The following is a 26,086-nucleotide window of genomic DNA, read 5'->3' on the forward strand; positions in this document are numbered from 1 at the left end:
ATTTAAGTGCGTTTCCTGCACTTATAGACTAGAGAGCAATTTCTCTATGAACTGCTCTGTGATTAGAATTTTCCTTTAACCACACGAAGTCAGAACAAAGCCCAACAGCTAAGAACAAAACAAATTAGACCACACACAGTCACAATACAGGAGATTCTATTATCAGAATCCATAGGCAGCCCTGGGTTATTCTATTTATAATCTCTCCACTTGTCTCAACTTCTTTCCAGTAAAATACTTATATGTGGCAGTGTGAGTATTTTTTCACATAAAAACAACTTTGTAAAAAAATGTAGAATTACTAGAATATTGTTTGGGTGATTTTTTTTAGGAAGTCTGGGCTTTGTTTAACAGCTACATAGAATAATATATAAAAGTCTACTAAACTTAAAATAAATGTTGGTCCAGTACAAAGTGCATATATATTGTAACAATCCTAAATATCAACCTGCCATGAATTTAAAGGGGATCTGTCACCTAATTATATTTACTCGTACAATCACCTCCAACTAGCTCGTTAGAGCCAAGATCATGAAATGGGTCTAAAACCTGCACCACCAACACCAGCCTTATGAGTGTAAACTGCTTTTCATGTGCAACTTTTAATTATATTTTTTGTTTGTACAATCAAGACAGCCATACTCCTGTAGAGCTTGCTGTAGACCTTGTTCCCAGGGTTTGTCATTCCACCTTCAGTGCTTTTCAAGGAGAGGGTCACTGATTCGGAACAAATGCCTGTAGGTTGGAGGGGCAGAGTGCAGCAGCCTAAAGCTCAATAGATCTTGGTGACTGGCTTGCAGTCTCCTAGTTAACACAATAGATTGGTGAATTTAAACAAGGACATAACCAATGTTATGCGTTACTGATCTGTTTACTCATTGGCTGCAAGCAGTGTTTTATATGTAATGGAACGCTTTCATGCTAAAATTGGGTACACATATATAGAGGGCACAATTTCATATAACTGCAGCTAAAAATAAACAAACACTTTTGGTATTATAATAATAATAATACACACATATGGTCTATTAGGGACACTGTGGGAGAGGTAATATAGTATAGTATTATATATTTTCTATATACTTTTTTTTTTTTAAAATAAAGTTGTTGTTGAAACTCAGTAAAAATGAATAAGGCTATTTTACCTGTATGCTTTATATATGAGCATTTCAATTTTTTGGAGTGTGAATGGAAATACAATCATACCCACCCTCAGCTGCACCTATCTACATACATAATGGTCTAGTGCCACCTAGAGGTCAGCAATGGCAAAACAGCAAGTAAAAGTATAGCGCTAGATAGAAGTGAGGGGATGGCATGGAAGTGTCGGAATAGCAGACCAAACTTTACCCGAATCTTCCCTGTAGGTTGCACCTTGGTTAGAACAATTTAAATTGAGTATTGGTTTACAAAAAAAAAAAAAATCAATGCAATTACATTGTATTATTTATTGATAGTGCAAATAAAAATTAAAAAATAATTCTTAAACAATATTAAAACTGATCTGCCTAAAGATAATTAATGTATTTAATGTTACATCGTCCTTAAATAATTAAACATTTCTCTCAAACTTTTTTTTTTGTGTGTGTGTGTGTGTGTAATACTTTCAAAAATGTCAGAGCTTAACCTTTTTGAGGCCGCACAGTTAAGACAATAAAGCCACACGATTGCATTATAAAGATGGCTATGAAAACACTGACTCTTTAAAACTTCACTTTTATCTCCTACAACGCAAGAAAAGAGGCTCTGGTGACTTCCGTTTTGTTTTTTTTAAGCGAATCCCCAGCCTAGATAATCTAGTCACTATACTAGTAGACGCATCCAGTCTTTTTTTAGTCCAGTGCAAAATCCAATATCCAAAGCTATTTCTCCAAGTGAGTCCTCCTTATTTGATGAAGGAGGCTGTCCCTTTCCATGTGAGCCTCAGCGAGAGCCATCTTGGTTTTGCCCAGTTCTTGCTTTAGACATTCATTTTCTTCAAGGAGCTGCAGAAAAACAAATAAAACGAATAAAAAACACATGTAGCAGTCACTGGGGGCTCCGGCTAGAGGGAGGGCACACTTTAGGAAACTACTTTCCTATGTGGTAATGCAGTACCATCACCTGCACATAATGTATGCAGCCATTTTGTCGGCTGACACAATGTGAGAATGCAGCCTATCACTGCACTATGCACCAGCGGCATTACTGTGGCAATTTGTGAGTCGATTGGCTGCTTTCTCAGTTTCGTCACTAATACCTTGAAGAGAAATAGGCTGCCTGCCAGTAAATATTGGTTAACGCTACAAAATGGCTGCCGCCTCCACAGTGGTTGTAGGCAATAGGTGCTTACAGATCACAAAGGACCAGAGATGTCACTGAAACGCAAACATGGGACCTGACTGAGGTACAAACATGGTCACTCAGTAACGTCAGTGGATCATATTGAAGGTAAAAGCTTCATTCTCCTGACTAAAAAACTCGGCAGGCAAAATGGCCGCCTCCCCTGAATGAATGCAGACAATAATATTGGAACAGGACACAAAAAAGTTGATTTATTTCTTGCAAGTGCGAGCAAGCTGTAAAAGTTTGATATATTTGCAAGGACAGACATTACTGATTGCTCCGTCTATCAAGTTGGAATCTATTCCGAAAAGCTACAAAATGTGATAATTAAACACTGAAGTACAGATTTTGATATATACTGCTGCACATCGGGTAATATTTTGGAGTTAACAGCAGCCATCACAAAAGCCCATAAATATTTCAACACTAACTGCTGATTAATCTAAAACCTGCCAGAGAGAGCGTCAATCTCCTCTGTGACAGAAGAGGTGAACTGGGGCTCGAAATCAGACGTCCTGATTAACGCGTACACTTCAAAGAGATAAGTGATTAAGTGATAATTAATTTGGACAGAGACTTCACTGCGCAGACAAACTATTTTTGTTTAGGAAAATCACAATAATTGTCTTAAACTTTTGCACGATCTAGAATTATTCGGAATACCATTAGACCATTTCATCACAGGTTTTCCTAAAGCAGGGCTGTCCAACCTGCGGCCCTCCAGATGTTGTGAAACTACAAGTCCCAGCATGCCCTTCCAGCTATCAACAGATTGTCTACTGGCAAAGCATGCTGGGGCTTGTAGTTTCACAACACCTGGAGGGCCGCAGGTTGGACAGGCCTGTCCTAAAGCATGAAAATTGAGTGCATAGATATAGAGGGCACATTTTAATATAGCTGCAGCTAAAAAAAAACTGAAACACTTTTTATATTATTATTATAATAATAATAATAATAATAATATTATACACATATGGTCTACTACAGGATTTGTGGGAGAGTAATATAGTTCCTATACATAGAACTTATCCCTCGGGCTGTATGAGACCAGGGTTTCCTCCTGACTGTGGGGGTCTCAGCGATCGCTGTGCTCATATGTTCTGTAATAGATCAGGTGGTAGATTTACCAAAAATATGCTGAAAAGGAAAAGTGGAGGTGTTGACCACAGCAGCCAATCAGATTATAGCTATCATTTTCTATAATGCAGTACATAAATGACATCTAGAATCTGATTGGTTGCTGTGGGCAACACCTCCATTCTTCCTTTTAGAAAATCTACCTGCTGATCTTTTCGAGTACTCAAGTGCTACCAGCAGTTCATGTTTGCAGGATTGCTTTAATCGTATATTGGCGAGTATATTTCAGGGTCAGTAATTATCCCACCTGTTTCTACAGATAGAAATCCTGAAAACACGATCTGTTAGTAGGTCTTGAGCTCCTCTGCCATAAGGTATGCGCCAATTTACTCCAAATGTCAGCAACAAATTTACTCCAAATGTCAGCAACAACCCTTGCAAGCCACACATGCATAGAAATCAAACCATAGATGTCCATAAATTAAGTTTTGTGTACTAATGTGAAATGACACAGGGAAAAAGTATTGAACACATGAAGAAAAGGAGGTGCAAAAAGGCATTGAAAGCCAAGAAATCTGTTGGTAATTAGAAAGCAATCCTGCCAGCTGGTTTTGCCACAACTGCTGGCTTATAAAAAGGTGTCTCATTATGAAGGTGTCACACAAGAAATATCTCATGATGGGTAAAAGCAAAGAGCTCTCTCAAGATCTTCGCTACCTTATTGTTGCAAAACATACTGATGGCATTGGTTACAGAAGGATCTCTAAACTGCTAAATGCAAGGACCACTTGTGGAGAGATTCAGAAAGACCTGGATTTAGCAGATTTGGAGGAGAAATGGCATTGCACATCACCCCAAATACACCATACCAACAGTGAAGTTTGGAGGTAGGAACATCATGATGTGGGTCTGTTTTTCTGCACACGGAACTGGCACACTGTGTCACTCAACGGACCGTGAGTGCCTCTGCTCTGGTGCGTGGTTCCCTGTCATTCCTGCCAGCACCTGTGCTGAACCGCCATCCTGTCGCATTCCACATGTGCAGGATCCCTGAACTACTAACACCTTGCTTTTAAACCTAATTGGTGGATCAATCACCTCACCCTACTTAAGGCACCTGTGGCCTTAGGTTCATTGCCTGATCTTGATTCTCACTCCCTGTGAGTCTCTGAAGGTGTTCCTGTGTTTAGCTCGTGTCTTCAGTTCCAGCTGATTCCCTGCTCTACTCCTCAAACGGTTCCCATACCGCTACAGACTGAATACTCTCCAGCTTGTGTCTTCAGTTCTCCAGCTGATTACCTGCTCTGCTTTCTCGAGTTACACATTGTTGCTACAGACTATTCGTTGTGCCTGCATATCTGTGTTGGACAAGCCTTCTCACCACAGCGGTGGTACAACTTGCTACACGCAGACCACCGACTACCCCGCTACCTATCAGCACCAGTACAAGTCTCCTCATCACTACAGTGGTACAACTTGCTCTCCAAGTCACTGACTCATCTCATCTATAGCTCCAAGTCGCTGACTCATCACATCTATAGCTCCAAGTTGCTGACTTCCTCACTCATCTCCTATCTACCTGCTGTTCCTTACACTTCAACCATTCACCTCACTGCTCAGAGGTTCGTGGTGTAACTCCGCCCCTCTGGCAGCATTACCATCTGGTGGAACCTGGGTAGAAACTTTTAGTGCCCGTGACAGTAAGATCAGGCCATGACAGACCCAGGATTGGAACCAACAGCTAGGGAGATGCTGCAGCATCTGGTCACTCGGGTGGAACAACAGGATGTTCGGCAGCAACAATTGTTCCAATGTCTTCAGACTCTAGCCGCCTGAGGAGACCCAGCGCAAAATGTGTCAGCTACTGTTGAACCTCCAGTATCTTCTTCTTCCCCAGTGCCATCCCAGGTGTCTACTGCTTCCACGCTACACCTGCCTACTCCCTCAAAATATGACAGAGACCCGAAAACTTGTAGGGGCTTCCTTAATCAGTGCTCTGTCCATTGCGAGCTCCAACCCCACAACTTTTCTACTCATCGTTCCAAAGTGGCCTCTCTCATCTCTTTGTTTTCCGGACAGGCTCTTGTGTGGGCCTCCCCTCTGTGGGAAAGAAATGACCCCCTGTTGGAGGATAGTGTCCTATTCATCTCTACGTTTCGAAAAATCTTTGACGAACCTGGCCGTGTTATTTCTGCGGCTTCTAGTATTCTCCGACTACGCCAAGGATCACGCTCTGTGGCCCAGTACGTCATCCAATTTCGGATACTCGCCTCTGAACTTCAGTGGAACACCGAGGCCCTGATAGCTGCCTTCTGGCAGGGTCTGGCGGACAAGATCAAAGACGCACTGACCACACAAGAGTCACCCTCCTCCTTGGACGATCTGATTTCTCTATGCCAGAGTAGACATGAGATTCCGTGAGAGGGAGCCCGAAATAACAAGCTCTTCAAAAGGGTTCATTCGCCCAACACCTGAAATTCGTCATCCTGACGCTCAAAACGAACATCTGAAGAGAGGGATCGACGAATAAGAAATAGACTCTGCATCTATTGCGCTGACTCTACTCATATGTTGAACTCATGTCCCAAAAAAGTCGGGAAATGCCAGACCCTAACCAGTTCTGGAGAGGTAAGGTTAGGGTCTCTGGAATCCTCTCCATCTTCTATGGATTCTAAAGTTTGTGCTTTTGATGTTACTGTTTTCACCTCTACCAAATCTTTTATGACTCAAGCACTTCTGGACTCCGGTGCTGCTGGAAATTTTATTTCTAGCTCTTTAGCTGTTCTTAAAGGGATCACTGGTAGGGAACACTGATTCACTATCGCTGTCACCGCTATAGACGGCTCCCGAATAATTAATGGACTTATCACTCAATGTACGACTCCTTTAACCCTCCAAATTGGAGCCTTACATCAAGAGCAAATTTCTTTGTTGGTTCTTCCTGTTACCACTAGTCCCATCGTACTTGGCCTCCCATGGCTTCAACTTCATTCTCCACAAATTGACTGGAATACTCCCCAAGTCACATCCTGGGGTCCGGATTGTTGTCATAGATGTCTGACTCAAGTGGTTCCACTCAAAATCAACAAGTCTTCTATAGCATCCTGTCCACCGGGTCTTCCTCCTCAGTATGCCTCCTTTGCAGATGTGTTCGATAAAGCCCAATCTGAACGCCTGCCGCCCCACCGGGCATGGGATTGTCCCATAGACCTACAACCTGGCAAGAACCCCCCTAGGGGCCGTGTATACCCCCTCTCACTACCAGAGACTCAGGCAATGTCTGAGTATATCAAGGAGAATCTCCATCGCGGATTTATCCGACCATCCAGCTCTCCCGCTGGAGCAGGGGTTTTTTTTGTGAAAAAGAAAGATGGTTCTCTCAGACCATGCATAGACTATCGGGGCTCAATGCCATAACCGTTAAAAACCGGTACCCTATCCCGCTTATTGCCGAACTCTTTGACCGTATTAAAGGTGCCCGGATATTTACCAAACTTGATCTCCGTGGCGCGTACAACTTAATCCGAATCAAGTCCGGTGACGAATGGAAGACAGCATTTAATACCAGGGATGGTCACTATGAATATCTAGTTATGCCTTTCGGATTGTGTAACGCCCCTGCTGTCTTCCAGGGATTTGTGAATGAGATCTTCCGGGACCTATTGTACGTCTGTGTCGTTGTCTACCTGGACAATATTTTAATATTCTCTCAGGATCTCTCCTCTCACCATCAACATGTGGCAGAAGTCCTTTCCAGACTCCGGAGAAACTTACTGTTTTGTAAATTAGAAAAGTGCTCCTTTGAACTATCCCAAATTCCATTCTTGGGATATATCGTGTCCGGAATAGGCCTGGAGATGGATCCTGAAAAAGTCAATGCCGTGCTACTTTGGCCCCAGCCAACTACCCTTAGGGCAATACAACGCTTTCTTGGCTTCGCAAATTATTACAGACGTTTCATTTTAAACTTTTCCTCTATTGCCTCTCCCATTGTGGCCCTGACCCGGAAGGGCGCTAATACCAAACATTGGTCTTCCGAGGCTCTTCAAGCCTTTCAGTCCCTGAAAGAAGCATTTTCTACCGCTCCTGTTCTTCAACAGCCTGACGTGAACCTTCCTTTCTTCCTCGAAGTAGATGCCTCTAATGTCGGACTAGGGGCCATTCTTTCCCAAAGATCTGAACAACAGAAGTTTCATCCTTGTGCCTTCTACTCCTGGGGTCTTCTACCCGCTGAGAAAAACTATACCATCGGAGACAAGGAACTGTTGGCTATAAAAGTGGCATTGGAGGAATGGAGATATCTACTGGAAGGGGCTCGTCACCCTGTAACTATCTTCACTTACCATAAGAATCTTCTCTTCTTCTCTACCTGCAATCTGCTCAATGCTTACACCCTCGACAGGCAAGATGATCACTTTTCTTTTCCCAATTTGAGCTTATAATAACCTTCAAACCAGCTGCAAAGAACAGAAAAGCAGACGCCTTATCTTGGGCGTTTGCGGCACCCTCTGACATCGTGGATTGTTCCGATCATCCCATACTGGATCCCAAATGTGTGGCTCTGGCCACTTCTTCCACCAATGCGCTACCTTTTGGGAAAACTCTTGTTCTGCCATCTCTACGTAGGAAAATATTATCATGGTACCATTCTTCCCATTTTTCTGGACATTCTGGTGAACGAAAGACATTTGAGATCCTTTCTCGGAGTTACTGGTGGCCCTCTATTAGAAAGGATGTCAAAGAGTTTGTGGCCGCGTGTGAGATTTGCTCTCAATTCAAATCGTCCCGCAGAACACCGGCGGGATTACTCCACCCACTACCTATTCCTACCAAACCATGGACCCATATTAGTATGGACTTTGTCACCGAACTTCCTCCTAGCAAGAGATGCAATACCATCTGGGTAGTGGTGGATAGATTTTCCAAGATGGCTCACTTCTGGATTACCTTCTTCATCTATTTTGGCTGACCATTTTATCAAGGAGATCTTTCGGATTCATGGCTGTCCTTCCGAGATTGTGTCTGATAGAGGAGTGCAGTTCGTCTCCAGATTCTGGCGAGCCCTTTGCAAGACCTTGGGTATTCGACTGTCTCTATTATCCTCATACCATCCTCAATCAAACGGACAGACCGAGAGAGTCAATCAAGACCTTGAGACCTTCATAAGAATGTTCTCCTCAGCCAACCAAGATAACTGGGTAGATTTACTCCCGTGGGCTGAATTTGCCCACAATAATATGTATCACGAGTCTTCTTCGAAGACTCCTTTTTTCGTGGTATACGGTCATCATCCGTCTCTCCCAGAGTTTCCTGCCCTCCCTCCCACCCAAGTCCCTGCGGTGGAGAGATTATGTCAAAATTTCAAAACCATCTGGTCTCAGATGAAGTCCTCCCTGAAAAAGGCATCTGCCAGATACAAATTTTTTTGCGGACAAAAAGAGGCGAGCCATTCCACCACTCAAGATTGGAGACCGCGTATGGCTTTCTACCAAAAATATTCGCCTGAAGGTTCCGTCCATGAAGTTCGCACCACGCTTCATCGGTCCATACAAGATCACTCAGGTTATAAATCCGGTATGCTTCAAATTACTTTTACCGAAGAACCTTCGTATCTCCAATGCCTTCCACATCTCATTGCTCAAACCTCTTATTATCAACCGCTTCTTTGTTCCTCCTTCAGTACCTCGACCAGTACAGGTTCATCAGGAGGAGGAGTTTGAAATTACCCACATCCTAGATGCCAAAATTTTGCGAGGAATTCTTCGCTTCCTCGTACATTGGAAGGGCTTTGGTCCAGAGGAGCGTTCTTGGATCCGTGCAGATGACCTCAATGCTCCAGCCCTGCTAAAAAGATTCTATTCCAAATTTCCGGGCAAACCCGGTTCCAAGTGTTCTGTGCCCACCTTTAAAAGGGGGGGTACTGTCACTCATCGGACCGTGAGTGCCTCTGCTCTGGTGCGTGGTTCCCTGTCATTCCTGCCAGCACCTGTGCTGAACCGCGGCCGCCCGCCATCCTGTCGCATTCCGCATGTGCAGGATCCCTGAACTACTAACACCTTGCTTTTAAACCTAATTGGTGGATCAATCACCTCACCCTACTTAAGTCACCAGTGGCCTTAGGTTCATTGCCTGATCTTGATTCTCACTCCCTGTGAGTCTCTGAAGGTGTTCCTGTGTTTAGCTCGTGTCTTCAGTTCCAGCTGATTCCCTGCTCTACTCCTCAAACGGTTCCCATACCGCTACAGACTGAATACTCTCCAGCACGTGTCTTCAGTTCTCCAGCTGATTACCTGCTCTGCTTTCTCGAGTTACACATTGTTGCTACAGACTATTCGTTGTGCCTGCATATCTGTGTTGGACAAGCCTTCTCACCACAGCGGTGGTACAACTTGCTACACGCAGACCACCGACTACCCCGCTACCTACCAGCACCAGTACAAGTCTCCTCATCACTACAGTGGTACAACTTGCTCTCCAAGTCACTGACTCGTCTCATCTATAGCTCCAAGTCGCTGACTCATCACATCTATAGCTGCAAGTCACTGACTCATCACATCTATAGCTGCAAGTCGCTGACTTCCTCACTCATCTCCTATCTACCTGCTGTTCCTTACACTCCAACCATTCACCTCACTGCTCAGAGGTTCGTGGTGTAACTCCGCCCCTCTGGCAGCATTACCATCTGGTGGAACCTGGGTAGAAACTCCTAGTGCCCGTGACACACTGCATGTGATTGAAGGAAGGATGAATGGAAAAATGAACAGAGACATTCTTGATAAAAATCTGCTGCCATCTACCACGATGCTGAAGATGAAACAAGGTGGACATTTCAGTAAGACAATGATCCCAAACACACAGCCAAGGACACTCTCCATTGGTTTCAGAGAAAGAAAATAAAGCTGCTAGAATGGCCCAGCCAATCACCTGACTTGTATCCAATTGAAAATCTATGGAAAGAACTAAAGATCAGAGTTCATAGAAGAAGCCGACGGAACCTTCAAGATCTGAAGACTATTTGTGTTGCAGAATGGGGCAAAATCACACCTGAGCAATGCATGTGACTAGTTTCTCCATACAGGAGGCGTCTTGAAGCCGTCATTACCAACAGTGGCTTTTGTACAAAGTATTTAATAAATGTCAGGAAGCTTGTTCAATACTTTTTCCCTGTGTCACTTCACATTATTACACAAAACTTAATTTATGGACATCTATGGTTTGATTTCTTTGCATGCGTGGATTGCAAGGGTTGTTGCTGACATTTGGTGTAAATTTCATTACAATAGCCCCATTAAATATATATTTACTGAGAAAAATGTAGATGTGTTAAATACTTATTTTACCCAATTATATATATATATATATATATATATATATATATATATATATATATATATATATATATATACACACACACACATACATACACACACACACATATATATACATAGAAAGATTTGTCCTTTGTTTTAGAGGACACTAACCAAGTCTATGAGCTTTACCGCTTCTTTAGCCTTTCTGAAATCCATCGTTTTTGTAGCCCCTTCCCACAAATGATTTTCTTATTGTTTCATATTATGATCATTATTACCTACATGTCCCCTTACCTATACTTTAGATATGATATGAGTTATATTACTTAATAACTAGTCCAATATGTCTCATTTTCCGGACACTCTCCCTTCTACCCCCCGTTCCCCAAGGATCTTCCTCTCTGATATCTTCACCCCTATGACATAGACTTCTGTATGTGAGCCAGTTTCTTAATGTCTCAGAAGTCCCCATGCTGCAGAGATTCCGTACCTGTTCTTTACTGACCACCTGCGGTTTCAGATTGTGGCGCCTGATCAAATCTGAGGGGGGCGCAGGGTCCTCGCAAAGTGTCTGTGTGCATTTTGTAGCGCTGTTTTTGTGCGGTATACTTTTGGTATTGTCACAGTTTCTACATATCGTATTATTTAACTCTTTGTGAGTTGTGCTGGTGTCAGTGCTCGAGTCTGGATAACCTTAAAAAAAAAAAAAAAGGGAAAAAAAAAAAAGCTAATATTAGGAAACATTAGGACAAATGAACAATCCCAAATTAACAACCGGTCAGTTTAAATCAATAATTACACGTATTACTATAAAACTTTACTAGAGAGAGACACAAACAGAAGCAGTTTTTCTTCCCATCAGAAGTTCCTGTCTCAAGACAGACTTGAGAATTCCAGCATAACTAAACACAGCTAAAGGAAAGCACAGAACTTGTCCAGTCCAGAGTCAATGCTTTCACACTGCAGTGTCCTTCAGTGGGTTTACTGACAGGAAGTCTACTGTGCGTAGGAAAATGTTCCCCCCCACCCCATCACAAAATGTTGTCAGATATCTTTTGGCTTAAGACCATTCACAAATCCAGTGTGTATATTGTATTAAATACACATCTCCAGATGCATCCACCTGCACATCAGCAGCGTATACGTCTGGTTTATGACAAGGTGTAAAAGATACGCCTTATAACGGGTATATACGTGCTCCAGTAGGTCTGCATGAGCCGCTCTTCCCTCTCCCCCTCTCAAGTCGTAAGGAGGCGGAAGTGCCAGATACGATCTACATTGGCGCGTATGTGTCCATTTTCTTTGTATACGCAGAAGCTTAACCCAGCATTAGGCAATGACCCATGTTTCAATGGATATTTCGGTTTCCTTCTGGCCCGCTGACGTGAAATAAATTGTTTGTTTTGTTATGCAGAAACACGCATAGCAACCTGATAAATAGTTGAATAAACAATGCAAAAAAACACTATTTGCAAAGAAAATTGAATCTTGCACCACAGAAAGCTATTAAGTTATTGAAGACTAGTGTATTCATTACAGCATATAGACAGGGCCTATACACTTAGAACTCCTGTAACGTGACATTTTATTTTTCACTTATTTCATCATTCTGGTAATAAAACTGCGAGCGCATTTCCAGCTATTGGGCACAATGTAATTTACTGGTTATCAGGAGCACGGAGCATACCTCTGATACAGAAAGATCCATCATCGTGTCTCTCTACTAAGAGATTCTCAATATTCAGGATTACAGGCTCCGGCTCTGGGTCGCTGTTGTTATTCCGTGGACTGTCATCCTGAATACAATAAAATGCAAGAAAAACGGATCATACAAAGGAAGTCACTTGTGTAGTCACAATATGGGCAAACAGATGCTAGAATACCCCAAGGGCTTTGTCTATGTTTTGGAAGGAGGCAAAGCTCCTACGCTTGATGAAACCTGATCAGTGCTCACTTGAGTGTAAGAAATTACATTTACGGTTTTCAGCCGCTTCCTGCTACAAGGGCTTGACTGTAGTGTCCCCAATGGGACTACTGACAGGAAGTCCGCTGTGCAGAGAAAGAAAATCCCCTCCCCCTCATAATCACAATTATATCTCAAATATATTCAGATCTGATAAACATTTGAACATAACTCCCAAATTTCAGGACTAGGTAACAGGACAGGGGGCGTGACTGCTTTGTGATGGGGGTGTGGCTATTGGGGGTGTGGCTATTGGGGGTGTGAATGTGTTGTGATGGGGCGTGGCTGTGTGGCTATTAGGGGGAATGCCTAGCGCTTGTGATGGGGCGCACAGCTGTGTGGCCATTGGGGGCGTGAATGAGTTGTGATGGGGGCGTGAATGAGTTGTGATGGGGGCGTGGCTCTGTGTCTATCGGGGGTGTGAATGCGTTGTGATGGGGGCGTGGCTGTGTGCAATAACATCTTATAAAGGTAAATTCACTAAAGCAAATACGCACGGTTAGACCAAAAAATAAATACAAATAAATGTCATTTGTTAATATACATTTACTCTTATTTGGGAACCCATTAACAAACTCCGAAAACCAGAAAGAAATCAAATTTTTGCTGACTTTCTATAATAATGTCATACAGAGATATATGATCACTCTGTGGAGCACTGCTAAACAGTTTAACAAGGAGCAGTAAAGAATGCTAATTTTAATGTAATTTAGAATATTTTAGACATGGTGCTTCAAATTACAGGAAATAAACCTTATCTAGAAAAGTCCCAGGTATTTCTCATTATAGATTATGTTCCTGTACTTTTATTTGGAAATTCAATTCCCCCAGAATAGCGCCGCGATAAATGTACTACCGTTAATACGGTAATCTTAACCCTGCTTTCTGCTTGTAGCTCAGGAATCTGAGAGCAAAAAGCCGGTGTTTAAATTACCGTATTAACGGTAGTTAATTACGCGCACTATCGGTAATAGTGCACAGGCCGCGTTACTTTCAGCAGTAACGGGCCCAATTGAATTCCCCCCCTTAAATTGTTAAAATAATATTCACAGAACAGGACCATTTTACACTGCTGTGTACATGTAGTTTTTACAGACATATCTAAAATATATGTAATTATATATAAGTAACACTGTGGGTGCTGTGAAAATACAAAGAAAAATGCTTTATTATAAGAAATAATGTGTGTCTACGTTTTACAAGGATATTACAAGTCACTTTATAGTTTCCAAAACGTTTGTAAGACCTCCCCACAAATGTATCTACCAAGTGACTGTACGTAGCTCCTGGTGGCCACCGTAGATAGATCACTTTTATTCTTTTTCTTTAAAGCCCTTTTGTGTTTTTACGTTTATATTATACATTTATCTACATTTCATTTGGAAATTAGGCTGGTGGTAAGCAATATAAATAGAACAGCATTAGAATATAATTTATAATTCAATGAAACATTTACAATGTAATACGATTAGCCATTATCAGTGGTGAATCATGTACAGCCTCTATAAATATTATCAGTACATACTGGGAGGATTGGAGATCCCGGGGGTTTCACATATTGGGCAATATACCCTAATGGATTTACGCCCATGGTGAAGTAATTTCTGATCTAATATCACTGTACGAGCAGAAAATAACTAAAATCTCCCTTGTGTGTCTCACTCTCCCTTAGGGTCTCTTTACATCGAGTTTCTTTTTCCCGCTGATATTTTTATCTTTTATTTATATATAAAGTAATTTATATACATGTAATTAGAAATATGGGAGTGAGTGTAGAAAACCTGTTTCCTTCAATCTACAGGAAAGTTAGTATTATACACAAAGTAATATGGTTGTGTAAGGAAATACTATTGAACGTTGTTGCGTCAGATTGACCCATCACTCACATCTCTGTTCTGTGCTGTTGGGAGGACTCTGCTCTTTTCACTATTCAACCCTCAGTCTGTGGCTTCCAGATTGCCTCCACTCCCCTCCTAACATTATGATACAGCCTCTCACATGCAGCCCTGTTCTCACTAACACAATCTATTAGGTGGACAAGTTACAAACTCATCGACACCTTTATTTTCTAAGCATACCAGAAAAAAAAAATCCCAATTTGAGATGACTGTCCCGCCGTTCTGCCAGTCAGCACCTGGAAATTTGGGAGGTACGTCCGCACTCACTATGGTGACTGCATGCAGCAATCGCCTGCCACTGGTGCATACAGCAATTACAACTTTTTTTTTTTAGGGCAAGAGAAGGTGGGGGTGTTTTTACACTTCAGAAGCACTAGGCCTGCCCCTGTGAGACATGACTATGTGTCGTTCTGTGTGTGCTGTCGGGAAGTATGGTTTATGTTCCAAAAATACTGTTTATTAAGGTTAGACAAGCTTTGAGCCATGTTTCAGTTCCCATGATGTTCCATTAGCTCCAGACGCTGGCAGAGCATGCTGGGACATGTAGTTTTAGGGCCACATATTGCTCACACATTCTGTAGACTGTAGATCGTATAGGTAGAGTTAGACTTCAGAAAGTTCCTCAATGATCTCACAACATTCCGAGAATATTGGTTTGGTTTACAAAACAGGCTTGGCTGTTGTTATTGACCGACAGGTGCACTAAAAAACAATTTATTTTGGGCAGGGAGTTGGTGAGGGGGGATTTAAATATATTAACCTGTAAATGGAGCTTTGCTTTCTGTACTCTTATCTTCATTGGCATTACTTCTGCAACGGAATTCTCTTCCACGAAATGTCGAATATTTGCCAGGGTAGAGGTGAGGAACTCGGAGCTAAAATCGGTCACTTGGCACTGGAGGAAGCCTTTCTCGGCGGCTAGTAGGGAATGCTGTTTAGCGCCGGGACCGGCCTCCAGCCGCAGGCTGATCTCCGGACATGATTTTCCCTGCTCTGCGGATGACTTGTGATCTGAACCTGCAGAAGGAGGGAATAGAGAAGCAACTTAATTTCTGAATATTTTCATTTACTAATACTATTCTGAGTTGGGTTAGTGTGGACCTTTAACATTTCGATGAGACTGTTGCGTGTGGTTACATCATTTTTATGCAACAATGACAATATTGTGCCTCTGTGGTTAGTAAATTATAATGGTATTGCTTTAAAAACTATTTTGTTAATATAATACCATTTTTAAATACATTGAGAACTGCATACAGAAGGAAATACTGTAACAAAATACTTGTTCACAGAACAGATTAAGCACCAATATAGTCCATATATAAGTTTTACTGACACAATGGTTTATTCAGATACCAAAGGAATAATTCTGCCTGAAACTCTAATAGCTGTTATTTGTGCTGACAAATAAAATGTAAAATATTCCTGTGGGTCCTCTTTATAGCAGTATTAGTAGATTATATAAGAAATTAATTTCCTTTTCTGAAATATAACTGTAAAAATTGGATTATGTAATTATTGCTATATAATTTATAATATAAATGTCTAGTGGCGTGTGTTAGTCTGTCTGTGTGTGGGAAAAAAAAAAACTAAGCTGCAGCGCCACCTGCTGGGCAGAGTTATACACTGACCTATATATTTCTTGAAGGAGAAGTGACAGTTGGGAGTGGTTGGTGGTTGCCGGGGGTGACAGTGGGGAGTTTTTAACACCTTAAGTAGCTTCATTTGACTAGAATGCATGAGTATCATGCACGGGTTACCCGACCTACTAAATTCTTAGTGTGTGTGGAAAAAAACCTCAAAAAGGGCTGAAATTTGGTATACTGACATTATTGACGAGTTAAGGGGTCAAACTCATTTTCGTGAGGTAATTTTACCTCATGAACACACATGTGTACAGTGGCGGATCCAGGGTGGTGCGATCGGGGCGATTCTTCCCCCCCCCCCCCCTAGCAGGGGTTTGCTGCCGACGGCTGCACAGTATGTGCAGGTCCGTTTGGCAGTGACAGTGTGCTGCCCGGCTGCTCTGATTGTGTTTTAAACACACTGTCCCTGCCTGTCACTGCCGAGCAGACCTGCACATACTGTGCAGCCCCCGGCAGCCTCAGAAGTCAGAAAGGGGGCGGGGCCCAAATCGCCCCGCCCTAACATCAGTCCCGGGGAACAAACATTTTCTAGATCCGCCCCTGCATGTGTAGCGGCGTGTGTTAGTGTGTGTGTGTGGAAAAAACTATTTTCTCAGAAAGGGCTCATCCGAATGACCTGAAACTTGGTATACTGACATTATTTGACAAAAAAATGCATGAGTATCATGCACGGGTTAACTTGTAATAAATGTAATTGTGTATTTTGTGACTGTACGAACACTGCATAGAACCTTTCTGCTGAACGAGCCACATAACTCTCCGGGATGCTGCGCACATCACTTATTCAGAGAGACCTAACATCCGCGTAACATCAACCTGCGCCTAGATTTATGGTTTAGCAGATGCTCCAGAAAATGCGCGGAGTGTAAACGTCACGGCAAAGTTCCACCCACGTCCAGGACAAAGTGTTCATTGGTTTCAGAATACTGTGCATCAGTATGTCTTAGTCTATTGATGAACGTAAGAGGACACTGGGACTTTAGTACATGTGCCACGTTTATGTGTTTGGAAAAAAAGTGCATTTGTAGACACATTCATCAATGTAATAAAAGCCTTCAAAGTGCCAGAATCTCCAGGACTTCAGCTGATAATTGAGGCCTTTTCTAGTGGAAAAAAGAGCCATAAGGATCCTCTCTCTACCCCTTTATCTCATTTAAATAATTTGTCCTGCAAAACAAAATTTTTTTTTGCATGTTGGTGAAGAAGTGCTTTATCTACACTCGTCAACAATCCACCAGAGCAAGGCCAACTGCTGGCACCGGCATACAGCTGGTAAACGACCCTTATCGCTTGGCAAACCGAACCTGGCGAGGCCGGGTGCGGTTCTGTTGCAGTCAATGAGGGAGAATCAATTTGGCGTGAGGAGTCTCCAGTGCGTCCCGGCGGAGATACCGCGCGCCAATATTATGGCTGGAATCCCCGCTCACACCCTGTAGAAGTCCGTACATCACATTTCCGGCAATTGAATCTCCCCCAATGGATGAGGTTTCCTTTCACCTCAAAGCATAAAACTATACATCATGTTCTTGGTATAGAATGATCTCTGCTCCTGTGTTTGGCTGTTTATGGTAAACAACCACTAAAGTGAACACTTCACTTTGAAACTGGGCATATCCTTGGGTTCATGTCACCAGGGTGCCAGCGTCTATTGTAATAATTTTCCGGTCAATTATGTAAGTTTGTCCCCAATTTTGAACTCAGCATGCATACAGATGTACATTTATTTATTGTTTTTACTTTTTATTAGAAACATCTTTTTTTCAGTAAAAAGAGGGCATTACAGAATATCGAGAGGTTAATAAAAAATAGATAACACGTGTTTACATACAGCAAAACGCAGGAACACTCAACTTTTGTATTCGGAAAACAATTGTATATTCATCTAGTATTGTAAAGATGTTGTTTTTAATATCTTAGAATTGTGGGGTATAGAGGGGGGGGGGGTGCGATGGGTGGGAGGGGGACATGTAGGGAGGAGTGGGAAATTAAGGATTCACGCATCAAATGAAAGAGAAATATACTTGCTTAGAAATACCATTCCATATACGGATATCACTAAAACTGGAGTGGAGTTTGATTATGGTACAAAGCCCATGAGGACCAGACCTTGTAAAAGGAGATGGAGGAGCCCCTCAGCACGCTAGTAATGTGTTCCATCTGGTAAGTGTGCCAAATACGGCCACAAACCATCTGAAGTGTTGGCGGTGTAGAGTTCTTCCAGGAGGCCGCTATCTGACATGTGGCAGCGCTGATGATGTGTCTAAGAAGCTTGTGTTCAGATTTGGTGAGGTCTGGAAGGGGCAGCGGAAGTAAGATGTGCTTGGGGTCAGGTGGTATATGAGTATCTAGAATTGCTGAAGCTAATGCAAGGACTGCTGTCCAGCATGGGCGGATCCCGGGACAGTCCCACCATATGTGCATAAAAGTTCCCGTTTGACCACAGTTTCTCCAGCAGTCAGCACTGGTCTGTGGGTATATGTTTTGCAGTTTCGAGGGGACATAATACCGATGTACATTTATTTTAGTATGATGGTCTGGGGGTAAATGTATCAAGCTGTGAGTTTCCGGCGGGTTTCAAACTGGAGATGTTGCCTATAGCAACCAATCAGATTCTAGCTATCATTTATTTAGTACATTATACAAAATGACAGCTAGAATGTGATTGTTGGTTGTTATGGAAACGTCTCCACTTTTAAAACCCACAGTAAACGCTCAGCTTGATACATTTACCCCCAGGACTTCATTCCATTCAAGCTGAACAGAATCCTGCCCTGAAAGTATCTCTATGAAATAAATGTTCATACATCCAAATTTGTATTCTTTCAGAAGCAGCCACAATGGTGGACAACATTTTTATTTTTTTTTATATATATTAAGTCAATATTGTCCCACTGAATTTAAAAAACAAAACAAAGACCTAGTTAAGAAGAAACAATGCCACTAATAGAAACTAGGAAGAGAAAGAACTAGCTGGAAAAATTAAAGGAACTTGCATGTTACAGCTGTATATATATATATATATATATATATATATTTTAAAGGGATACAATTTTAATAATAATGAATAGGATTTGAATTATTCAGGGTGTGACTTTAATCCCCTGTATTAAATTATATTAATTCAGATGCCACAGATGAAAGGATATAAAATGCAAAAGGGAAAGACAAAGGGGTATTGTGTAATTGGACATTGCTGTATAGGTTGTGTAATTGTATTTATGTTTACAACCATTCAGGACTGTTCTGTCCAACAGATTGTATGTTTTATAAGATTTCTCTTGAAATAAAATATCCAATTGAATACATTTATCACTGTATAATTCTCCATATTTATAGCACGCAGGATGTGTGAACTATGTTTCTTGACGCCTTAATCCCAGACGTAAGCTGCAGCCACCTTACAAATCACCGATACCCATGATAACCGCTCCTGCGCGTTCACAGAAGGTCACGTGACCCAGGGCCTGCTTACCATGGGGCCAGGTGACCAGTCACAGGGTGGCATTTTGCAAAAGGAACCTCCCTGTGTAATTCCGCATGTTCTATGCCAATGTGACACAATCCTGTGCACACTGATTTTCCGGGTTATATGGATGTCTCCATCTTACGGCAACATAAACGAAAACTGGTGCACCGAAAAAAGGTGCTTTAAACTGTGTCTCTCCTTTAGTGTGCTTTCAGAGCCAAAACAAAAGGGATACATACATGGCTGTTCCAGAAGTCATTTTATTTTGTGTTCTACCAATGTTCAGTAAAACATGACCATGGATTATTGTGCACAGGGGTCTATATGATTTAGGTCTCCAATGACTGGAAAAATAAATACATTTCCTTTTTCTCCTCTCAGCAAAATGTCAATTAACATTGTGTCTTAGATGTAATTTATAGTACGGTGCAATTAATATATACGGTGACTACGCCATAAAATTAAAATATACACGCTGCAAGGTTCATTTTCATGTAATCACTCTATAAATGTCCAGTAAAACATACAAGCATACACTGCTCTATATATTGTTCCGCATTTACATTTATTAAATACAGCTTGCTTCGTCTAGGCTAAATACTAATAGAGCAGCGCCACCAAGTGGCCATATTATCATAACGGCTGCAAAATGATTGCTTAGCTCCAAACACACCACCATTTCAACTACATGTTCTTAAAAAAAAGTGAGTACACTCATTTAACAAGAACTGTACGTAAAATATATAGGTGTGTATTCATAAATGTGGTTATTGTACATGTGCCTTAATTACTTCTATATTATCATTATCCAACCAATATGTTTTTGGGCTGTGGCGGGAAAAGCGGAGCACTTTCAGGATACCAATGGGAACGTGGGGAGAACATACAAACCACACAAAACGTGCTCTGGTTGTATTCAAACCCATGGCCCCAAGTTCAGCAATACTAAACACTGTGCCACAATAGCTTTGTATCACCATACAAATCAAGCTCTTTTATACAGGTCATGAAACTCTTAAGGTAACTTGTAATATCACTTTTCCTTAGAGGTTCACTGGGCCATGCACCAGAGGCCCTGAAAGCGTTCTGGTTCCATGGCGCTCCTATCCCAAGTCCCACCCACAAGTTATATTGCAGACCTGATTTCCCAGTGTACATGCTGGGAGTTATCTTCCGGAAGTGGGACAGAGGATGATCAGCAGCGGAGAGGATGAGGGTGGGACAACTGGGTAACCCATGCGGGAACGACCTCAGAATATACAGTGCATACATGAGTGCATGTGGAAAGCAGCGTGATCAGCTGACCTGTCGCTCACACAGGCTTCTTCAGGCTTCACAGATTTAGGGCTGTTCAGTGACATCATTATCCTCCAAATACATGTCTATGTTTTACAACTTTTACATATATTCATATCACTAGTGTATTGTCTACTATATCATTCTCACCCTCATTTTAAGTGGGCCAATAGATTTTCCTCTACAATAAATGTTAACAAAAAGGCTGATTCACTAACATGCATTTGGGTGCAAAATTAGTTATCATATATTTGTAAGGCGCCACAGTGCTCCGCAGCGTCGTACAGTAGGGAAAACATTGCATACATAAAACAGATACATACAAGGTAGACAAAATAAACACGGACATGAAAACAAAGGGTATGAAGGACCCTGCTCTTTAGAGAGCTTACATTGTAAGTGGGAAAGGGCTCAGCTGAAACAAGAGGAGCGAGTGTGTCTCAGAGTGGAGACTGGGACAGTTGTGAGGGTGCATTAGTGTCAATAGTGTTATTGGGGATAAGGTCACCTCTAAAAAAAGAGATGGGTTTTCAAAAAGCGTGTAAAGGCTGTGGAAAAGTCTGATTGAGCATGGTAGGGAATTCCATAAGTGGGGGGCAGCACGAGAGAAGTCGCAGGTCAGAGGTAGATCTAAGAGGGTGGGAGGGAGAGTATTTTGATATGAGATTTGAGATGTATGCAGGGGTAGTGTAATTTGAACTTGATTCTGGAGGACACAGGGAGCCAGTGTAGGGATGTGTAAAGTGGTGCAGCAGATGTGGAGCGGTGAGAGAGGAAGATCAGTCTTGCAGCAGTCGACAGGACTGGGAGAGAGTCTGGATGTGAGGAATAAAGCAGAGGGCGGAGTCAAGTGTGACACCAAGGCAGCAGAGACTGAGGAAATTGTAGTATTATTGACAGTGAGGGAGATTTGAGGGCAGGTTGTGATTCTGGCAGGAGGGAAGATAATAAGCTCTGTTTTGGACATGTTGAGCTTTAGGTAGCGTTGGGACATCCATGTGGAGATGGCAGAGACAGTTGGTTACACGAGATGGTACAGAAAGAGAGAGGTCAGGGGAAGAGATATAGATTTGGGGGTCATCGGCGTACAGGTTGTATTGGAGGCCGAATGAGCGAATTAGTGCCCCAAGAGAAGAGGTGTACAATGAAAAAAGTAAAGTGCCAAGAACAGAGCCTTATGGAACTCTAACATATAGTGGAAGTGGAGGGGAGGATGTGCCAGAGGTAGAAACACTAAAGGAGCGGTTGAATAGGTCGGAAGTGAACCAGGAAAGAACTGTGTCACGAAGGTCAATGGAGTGAAGGGTGTGTAAGAGAAGAGGGTGATCAACAGTGTCAAAAGCAGCAGAGAGGTCCAGGAGAATGAGTATGGAGAAATGACCCTTACACTTTGCAGTAAGTAGATCATTGGTCACTTTTGTGAGAGCAGTTTCAGTAGAATGTTGGGGGTGGAAGTATGATTGCAGAGAGTCGAAAATATCATGAGATTAGAGAAAGTGAGAGAGGCATTTGTACACTAATCGCTAAAGTAGTTTGAAGGCAAAGAGGAGGAGAGAAATAGGGCGGTAGTTGGAGAGGGGCTGGATCCAGAGATTGTTTCTTTGGTGAGATGAGCGCATGTTTAAAGGAGGATGGTAATGCGCCAATGGAGAGAGACAGGTTGAAGAGGTGAGATAGAGGTGGGCATGCAGTAGAGGAAAGGAAGCCGAGTAGTTGGGAGGGAATAAGGTCGAGGAGACAGGTTGTAGGGTGAGATGATAAGATGAGTGCAGAGACATCTTCAGTTACTGGAGAGAATGAATTAAGGGTGGATTGGGGAGTGTAGGGAAAGGTTGGTATAGTGGGTGGAGTGAGTGGAATTTGGTATGAGGAAATATCTTGTCGAATGGTATCGATTTTGTCATTTAAATAGGTGGCAAAATCATGGGCAGTGAGGGAGGAAGGAGGAGGAGGTGCAGGTGGGCAGAGAAGTGAGTTGAAGATGGCAACGAGGTGATGTGGGTTAGAAGACTGGGTGGATATTAGAGATTTGAAGAATGTTTGTTTGGCAATAGGACAGTGCTGTAAGATGAAAGGATGAATTCATAGTGGAGGAAATTGGGACAGGAATGAGATTTCCTCTAGTGGAGCTCTGCTGTGTGGGAGCACTTCGCCAGGTAGTACCATGGTTCTGGTTTGGATCGTCGGAGACTATATGTAGTAGCTAGAGCTGCATTGTCTAGGGCTGGGTGAGTGTTTTGTTATAGAAAGAGGCAGCCTGATTAGGAAAGGACAATGCAGTCATTAGAGAAAATAGTTGTTTTAGTGAAAAATAAGAAGTGGATTGGGTTAAGAGTACTTAGGTGTCATTGTGTACATGTGTATTTGGGTGCAGAGGGAAGGGCATGAGGTAAGGTGAGGCTGATGGGAAAGAAGATTGTGGTTGGAGAGTGGGAAGGCTAAATTGGAGAAACTAGAGATGGAGCAGTAGCGGAAGAAGACAAGGTCAAGGGAGTGGCCATCACAGTGGGTGGGAAATGAGGTCCACTGGGAGAGACCAAAAGTGGAAGTAAGTGAAAGAAGTTTAGTGGCAGAAGAGACAGTGGGATTATCAATGAAAATGTTGAAATCGCCTAGTATGAGAGTAGACAGGTCAAAGGATAGGAAATAAGCGAGCCAGACCGCAAAGTTGTCAAGGCGTTAGGAAACTGGACCTGGTGGCCGATAAATGACAGCAACGCGAAGGTTATACAATAAAAGCAAGTGTCTGGTTAAATGAAAAGTAAGATATTGTGACCTCGTTTGCAAATGGTTTACTGAACGCTTTGCTGACATCAGGATGCCGGGCTGAGTTTCCTTCCCCCTCTCCCTTTCATTCTATTTCTGTTTTCTTCTTATCAACTTCAATTCATTTGATATGTATCATCATAACAATGTACTTATTAGTTTACTTTTATTAACAAAATGTTTAAATCATAGTCTAACCTGTATGCTGTTGAAACTGTAAAACTGTCAATAAAATATATTTTAAAAAAAAAAAAGCAAAAAAAAAAAAAGCAAGTGTCTGGTTGGCTGAAACAGTTCTATGCAAATTCTGCACCTGAACGCAATGTTCGCACATAACTCAACAAGATCGGTTCCTCCAGCCATCCAACATAAAACACGACAGCTATGTCTGACAGCAATCCGCTCCCGGCATGACATCTCCGGGGAAGTCATTACCCTCATCAGAGTTAAACCACCGCTAGACAGTAATGAGCCCCTTTTCCAGTAGATGGCGCCCCCGATTTCAGATCTCACTGTGAGGTACAACGTTTGGGCTTTATTTAAGTACTGTCGAGAAGCCCTAAAGTCTGCTGATTCAGCACTATTCAGAACAAGCTTTTACCCACCTGCCCAGCAGCAAAACAGTAACTATGAAAAAAAACATTTATTATTTTGTATTGCTCCAATAGACACACTGTGCTTATGGAAGGAGTCCGTAAATACCAGCGTACTTAGACTGCAATGTGCTCAGTCACTTCCACTGAACCACAGCGGCGCTTACTGCCTCTCTCGACAGATGGCTGTAAATATGTTTCTTTACCGTAATCCCTAACAATATGCGTCTAATGCAGCGCCTGCTTTACAGATTAATATCAGGCAATTGTTTTCTCCCAAGCTGCGATTCCTGAAAACCTCACGGTCTCTCCCCTGGATTTACAGGGCCGCGACAATGCTTGTTAAGCACAGAAGTAGCTCAGAGGATTAATCCTGGACATGGTTTCTGGCCAGTAAGAAGCTAAACCTGGATCCTTTATATTCTAGCACTTAGAATGTTTGAAGGAATACATTCACTTTTCTTTCTCTTCTTAACCACAAGAATAATACATATCAATTAGCATCTTCACCACAGGATTCAGATATAGATATTAAATCTAGAATAGATTATTTGGGGGGGGTTTAGTTGTCCTATAGGTATTTCAGTGAAATTCTCACTTTCAGAACGTGGCCTTTACCAACGGATATATCGACCTTTGTGGTTTGATACAATTCCTCATGTTCAGTTTTATATTACACCTTCTGGCATTTCTCAAAATATCTTTTATCTGTGCTGCTTACAGAAAGGCGAATGATTTCTTCCAATACAGTAAACGTACCGCTTTCCCTTAGGACTTCTTCCATTGCTCATCTGGAGGGAGTATGCTCTCCCTTTTAATTGAATATATAATTTCCTTTACTATTTACATACTAATATTTTATGCTGGTTTCCATATTACCCCGGACATAGAGCCAACGTGATTCTACTACCCGGAGGGACAGAGGATTAGTCAGGAAATATGGTTCTATAACGAAGATCTCCTGCAGAGAGGTGTAGTCCTATGACTTGTAGCAATAACTGTAGGCAGATTCGTCCAATGTACTCTGGTTTAGTCCACCAAAGTACAATATGATGGAAGCCATTACCCTGGTCCATCAGTCCTGGGAAGTAGACTCCCTACTCATCATCAGGGCACATGTAATATAGAAAATACCATACACAATAACATACAGAGATGACGGTGGATATTTAAGGGGCTTTAAGTTGTTCTAACGTTGCTTTTTACTAAGTTTTGTTAGAGGACCCACTTAGACTAATAATTTCAGAGGATCCTTGGTTGGACCTCATTGTAAGACCCAGTGTTCCACGCATATCATTATCATTTACAGCAAGATGAACACAAGACAAACAACCAGAGACACACTTCTCTTACTCAGGTTCTGGCTGTTGAGGTATTGCCGAACGCTAACATTCCCCAGCTGTTTTGGCATCACTTGGCTAACTTGAAGGCAAACGGTGACATCTTCTCCCTTAATATCAATTCCGCCGTTAACACCGATGATTTTAAATACTACTACAGACATCTGCGGGGAAACAAAGAGAAAGGGGGGGGGGGAATCATCAGGCAACGGTGAGATCCTACAGAGGTGGTCAAACAGTTTCTCTATCCACCACCTGTACATTTATACAGCGATAATATAGGAAAAACTGTTTATACCATTTATTTTACATTCCCCCAGTATATATCTAGTAATGGTCCAGTACAGTTAAAAAAAAGAAAAGATGAAGACAGATCACTTCCTCTCACAAGGTCAGCACACTCCAT

At 42.2% G+C, this 26,086-nt stretch overlaps 1 protein-coding gene across 1 annotated transcript in view; it reads right to left on the minus strand.

Annotated features, from left to right (window-relative positions):
• Positions 1-1,433: 1,433 nt before the first annotated feature.
• Positions 1,434-26,086, minus strand: part of BLTP3B (bridge-like lipid transfer protein family member 3B) — an 80,675-nt gene continuing 56,022 nt past the window's right edge. The window contains exons 17-21 of the mRNA XM_075210176.1: positions 25,694-25,844; positions 15,334-15,590; positions 12,400-12,508; positions 11,203-11,405; positions 1,434-1,985 (exon numbers count right to left, since the gene is read on the minus strand). Of these exons, the coding sequence (XP_075066277.1) occupies positions 1,863-1,985; positions 11,203-11,405; positions 12,400-12,508; positions 15,334-15,590; positions 25,694-25,844 (843 nt within the window). The 3' untranslated portion in view covers positions 1,434-1,862. The remainder of the gene's footprint in view (positions 1,986-11,202; positions 11,406-12,399; positions 12,509-15,333; positions 15,591-25,693; positions 25,845-26,086) is intronic.

Source organism: Mixophyes fleayi, chromosome 4, assembly GCF_038048845.1.
Source record: "Mixophyes fleayi isolate aMixFle1 chromosome 4, aMixFle1.hap1, whole genome shotgun sequence".
In the NCBI taxonomy this organism is placed as follows: domain Eukaryota; kingdom Metazoa; phylum Chordata; class Amphibia; order Anura; family Limnodynastidae; genus Mixophyes; species Mixophyes fleayi.